Source organism: Saimiri boliviensis, chromosome 6 (assembly GCF_048565385.1).
Source record: "Saimiri boliviensis isolate mSaiBol1 chromosome 6, mSaiBol1.pri, whole genome shotgun sequence".
NCBI lineage: Eukaryota > Metazoa > Chordata > Mammalia > Primates > Cebidae > Saimiri > Saimiri boliviensis.
This window is the reverse complement of record NC_133454.1, coordinates 117,890,277-117,895,762: the sequence shown is the minus strand read 5'-3', so window position 1 is coordinate 117,895,762 and position 5,486 is coordinate 117,890,277. Positions and strand designations below refer to the sequence as shown.

Genomic DNA, 5,486 nt, shown 5'->3' with positions numbered 1-5,486 from the left:
ATGTAAAATTATTACATAAATATTATTTAGCTAAATTTGACAGTACAACAAATGAATAATACATTATAGCCAAATTAGATGTTAAAATTATAGGCTTCTGTAATATTAGAAAGACAATTAATGTAACTAAATATTAATCAGTTTTTTTAATCTAATAATCTCAATAGATAATATAAAGGCATTCAGTGAAATTCAATATGTACTTTAAATAAAACCAAATGTCTTTTTAGAAACAAAACCTTACGTCCAACAGATATGCTTATTAGCCCTCATTAAAATAGAATGTTGCTGAAGAAACTAGTCAATGAATTAAAACCAAAACCAAACAAACAACTAATAGAAATACTTAAAAATCAAGGTTGAAATTATCATTTTGCTTATGTTTTATTTTTCTCCCGGCAAAAGAAAATCAAGTTTAAACGATTAGATAAGAAAAGAGTTTAATAGAGAAATATTATAATAACAAATAAATTTCACACTTTTTCCTACATATCTGTAAACAAATTTACTTTAGCAAATTCGATATAAGACACTCAAGAACAACTTAATAATATATATTTAAAATAGAAAGAAAACTATGAAATGCCATTAAAAACATAATTTAAGAAGACTTGAACAAATAAATGAAGGGACACTACAACTATAAACATTAAAACCCAATAAACAACTTATACCAAAGTCTGTAGTAATATAGACTGTGATTAAGATGTGAGATGTGTGTTTTTAAAATTAATTTTATTTTTTATTTATACACAAATTTCTTATTAAATGATACATGTATTTTTACTGACACATTGTTCCCCATAATTTGAAGGAAGATCTGATATTTTGATACAGTCATATAATGTGTAATGATCAAATTAGGGATTGGGATATCCATCACCTTAAATATTTATCTTTTCTTTATGGTGGGAACATTGGAATTATTCTCTTTAAGTTATTTTTAAATATACAATAGATTATTGTTTACTATAGTCTCCCCTAATGATTTATCAAACATTCGGTCTTATTTATTCTATCTAACTGTATTTTTGTACCCATTAATCAGTCTCTATTCAACCCCACTTCACTTCTCTGGACCTGGGCCCTCGTAATCACCAATCTACTCTCTAAGGATATGTGCTATTCTTATGACTTACCGTGTAAGTTATGGGTTTTGTTTCCAAGACAAGAGCTAAGTGGAAAAGCTCCAACCCCTCAGAGGTTGGAATAGGAGACAGATATCTGCAAGCTCATCAAAAGTTGAACCATCGCAACTGTGCCATACACTCAGGACTGAATCATTTATCTGATTATGTAGATTGAAAGAATTTAGATGTCCAGGGCATCAAAGGGAAGAACTTTTTCTATTGATGAGCTTTCTCAGGGCACCTTTCATATCCTTATTCCTCAAGCTGTAGATGAAGGGGTTCATCATGGGTGTCACCACAGTGAAAAGTACAGCACCAATCTTATCAGTGTCCTCAGGGTGAGTGGAGGAGGGAAAAAAGTACACACCTGCAATGGTTCCATAGAACAGTAATACAACTGTGAGGTGAGAGCCACAAGTGGAGAAGGCTTTCCACTTTCCCTGTGCAGAAGATATTCTCAGGACAGCTCTGATGATGCAGGCATAGGAGAAGAAGATGAGTGCAAAGGGGAAGATGATAACTGATAAACCCACAATAAACAGCACAAGCTCATTGATTATTGTGTCTGAGCAGGACAGTTTGAGCAGAGGGGCCAAGTCACAGAAGAAGTGGGAGAGAGTATTGTGGTCACAGAAGGGCAACTGAATGAGCAAAATGGTGTGTGTCAGAGCAATAATATTACTGAGGAGCCACGGGATGACTGTGAGCAAAATGCAGAACATGGGCTGCATGAGGGTTGAATAGTTCAGAGGGTGGCAGATCGCCACAAAGCGATCGTAGGCCATTGTCCCCAAGAGCAAATTGTCAGTGACGACAAATACAATAGAAAAGTACATCTGTGTGATGCAGCTCTCATAAGAAATGGATTGACTCTTGGTTTGAATATTCATCAACATTTTGGGGACTGAGTTGGAAATGGAGGAAATATCAGCAAAGGATAGATTGGCAAGGAAGAGATACATGGGTGTGTGAAGGTAAGTGTCCACGCTGATGGCCAGAATAATGAGCCCGTTTCCAACCACAGTGACCAGGTACATACCCAGGAAAAGCACAAAGAGGAGGTTTTGATGCTCATCCTGGTGGAAGAATCCCAGGAGAATGAATTCAGTGATGGTGGTTTGGTTTCCTTGATGCATATTTCTACTGATCTGAAGAAAGAAACACAAAGTCTTCATACACCTACAAGAAAACCTAATGTGGTACCATTTGGCAGCAGCCATTGTGGTAAGGCACTTCCTCTAGAGTGATGGGCAATAAAATTTCTTCTGCCTATTAAGTGGAAGTGCTACTTAATAAGAAAGTATTTCAGCAATGCTGAGATTTGGAAAATGCCATAGAAAAAGACAGGACATGCCAGATACTTCTTAATGAACATGTTTTAAACTCTAACAGCGTTCTGAATTTGATTTTTCCAGTTGATCCAGTTGATTCTAAATGTAGTTTAAGTATCTCAAATGAGGATCATATACGAGGAATACCCTATATTCTAAAGATATTAGATACACTTGCAAAAATTATTTAAAACTGTCCCAAACCACCTTCATCCTTTAAATCTAAAAAAAACAGAAATTTGAAGTGTCATGAAAGTGAGGCATTTGAGGAAGTAAACATGACCGAGGGTTAGAAAATGGCTGTGGGAGTGTACACCATTGTGTGGGTGCTCCTTCCCACTAATGCTGGGGGAGATCTTCCAAGGGAGTGCTTTGGAGAATGAGTACAAGGAGCAACCAGAGTTTTACTTCATCTGTGGCTAGATATTAGCCTCAAGAAAATTCAGGGGCACATATTCACTTAAAGACTTGTGTTTCCTCTCACTTCTAAAGGTGAAGAGCTCACTGGATCAGCACACGATGGCAGAGGTAGAGAGGAAAGATGGTGGTTAGTAGGGCAATCCTGTATTTTCACCCTATGGCATGGGATGAATGATGAATTTCCTATAGGACACGTGATGCCATAGGAGGTCATTGGATTCAAGTCACCTTGTTGAGATTCCAATCTAGAAACAGCCTATCAGAGAAGAGGAGGCTGTAGCAATAAGAAAACATGAGGTGGCTCTCTTATGAAAGAGAGACCTTAAAGACATCAGGGAGACAATTCATTGCACTTGTCAGGGAACCACATTATGGGGCAGTCTGCAAAAGGCAGGCTCTGATGAGCCCCAAAATGGTCTAAAGAGACACCATGCCTGCCACACATAAGGCACCAACTGCTAGTCTTCTATGGCAAGATATGAACACTTTCGCTTTTTTTCCCACCCCCATTATTCCTCCCTGACTGATAAAACAGAAACCGAAGGGAAGATCAAAATAACCACAACAACAATAGCAACTACAACCAGCTGGGGAGAAAAGAGGCTAAAGAGCAAGGGAAGAACATATGCTCCTGCCTTCACGCTACACAACCCAAGCTACACATCAGATCTGAGCTCAGAAGGAAATTGGGCTAGATTTGGCTTTTTAATACCTGGAAATGGGTGTCCAGGATCAAAGTTAAACATTTTTAAAATCTTACGTGATCAGAAAGGTAAAGGGATGTCACAAGTTGTCATCTAGGAGTAGAGAAAGGAGATTGGACCTAGTATGATTTTCCCTGTGACTTACTGGAAATAATATCACGTTGGGAACAAAGAGAAATTGGTCCCTCTTTCTACTCTACTAACATTGTCTCCCTCCCATTCTTCCCATTTTATCCCTCTCTTCTACCTATCTCCAAAATCACTTGCCTCTCAAAGATTCTGTTTCCATTCAAGGGCCAGAAAAGAGGAAATCTTCATCTCTGGAATTCCTGAAAACTGAAAGGCATTGGAGATTGAAGCAGAGATCTGAGTCTCTTTGCTTCTGAAAAGCTTGGCTTACAAATCAGAGAGAAGGGAAAACACATGCAGAAAGGAGAATCTGCACCAAAACCAAAATGAGCTAATAACTGGCAGGCATCTACTATACTGAAGACACAGACTGGCCTGTGGTTACCAGGCCGTGGACTGGTTTGGGCTTGACTAGAGAGGAGGGGAATTGTAAGTTTCTAAGTGAAAACCTCTGAGCTCTCCTTCCTCTTCTACCTTTCCCACCTACCAGTAGTCCTGCACAAATTGTTCTGAGTTCCCAAGGTGGCTGCCTACCTGGTCAAGACCAATGCTGGATTCTAAAGAGACTCACCTCTAAATGACAGTAAAAATCTCAGGAAGTTACTGGTTTCTAGACCCAGTGGCTTTCCTTATCCTTAGCAGAGTTGCAGGTGGAGACTCAGCCGCTCTTAGGTATTTTTCAGATTGGACTCTTCCTCTAAGCCTCAGAATTAATACGATCATGGTGCTGGGCTCACCTGGGACATTCAGGTCCTTCTCAGCCCTTTGGGATAATATCCCTGAAGTGTTTTCTTCAAGACGAACAGTAATTTTTACATCCCAGTTTTGATGAGGTAAATGGGGAATAGACAGACAGCTCTGCTTTTTTTTTCCCCTTGTTTTGTCTTCATATGATCTTCCCGCTTGTGATTTCTGATCTGTAACTTAGTTGATTTTTGCACTTCACAATGAGGTAGTTGTTTTCTTTGTGTGTCTTCTCCCAGTGAGATGGTCAGCATTTTCAGAGTTCTTTTCTGTGTCTTCTCTAGCGCCTGGTAGTGGGAAACACTTAGTAAATACCTAGAGAATTGAGTTGAATATTTTGACTAGAGATTATGTATCCAAAGAGATGTCATCTCTAGAGCAAGGAGATAGGATATGGTCTTGGCATCACTTGAATGAATTTTAGCATTGGAAAAAAATTGGAGACCCAGTGATTCAGCATTTAGGGTTCTTAATTGCAAACTAAAGACAAACTCTTGGTTTCTAATTTTGCAAATAAATATGTTGAAATGATATTGAGTGGTTCACAATACAATGGGAAGGATGGAAATAGACATCCTGAAGTGGACAAGAGCAAGAGAGACTGCACAGCCAGGTACTCAGTAAAAATTAATATATCCCTTCTTCCAGTGCTTAGAGGTGCCTCATAATATAGTACACTTATTTCTCACCCAAACCAAGCATGTTGATCCCCTCTTCAATAGGAAAAAGATTCAACCTATGGATTAAGTATATTAATGAATATATTTAATATAATGTGGTAATAGAGAAGGAAGGAGGCAAGTTATTCTATATATGGATTAACATACATCAGTGGCAGTTCTATATGCTAGTAGTGAATTATCTGCTAAAGAAATAAGGCAAATGGTTGCATTTACAATAGCTACAAATAAAAAGTAACTAGGAATACACTTAACCAAGGAGGTGAAAGAGTCCTACCCTGAAAACTATACAACTTTGATGAAAGAAACTGAGGAAGACACAAATAAATGGAAATACATCTTGTGTTC

At 38.0% G+C, this 5,486-nt stretch overlaps 1 protein-coding gene across 1 annotated transcript; it reads right to left on the bottom strand.

Moving 5' to 3' along the window:
* Window positions 1-965: 965 nt before the first annotated feature.
* Window positions 966-4,319, bottom strand: OR1S1 (olfactory receptor family 1 subfamily S member 1). Its single transcript, XM_003920148.3, has 2 exons — window positions 4,202-4,319; window positions 966-2,321 (listed from the first exon to the last, which is right to left on the bottom strand). The coding sequence occupies exon 2, from the start codon at window positions 2,303-2,305 to the stop codon at window positions 1,328-1,330; it is 978 nt and encodes a 325-aa protein (XP_003920197.1). The 5' UTR covers window positions 2,306-2,321; window positions 4,202-4,319; the 3' UTR covers window positions 966-1,327.
* Window positions 4,320-5,486: the final 1,167 nt, after the last annotated feature.

Bases quoted from the DNA above. Each gene is read 5' to 3' on its own strand.
- OR1S1 (XM_003920148.3), bottom strand. From the start codon at position 2,305: ATGAAGACTTTGTGTTTCTTTCTTCAGATCAGTAGAAATATGCATCAA.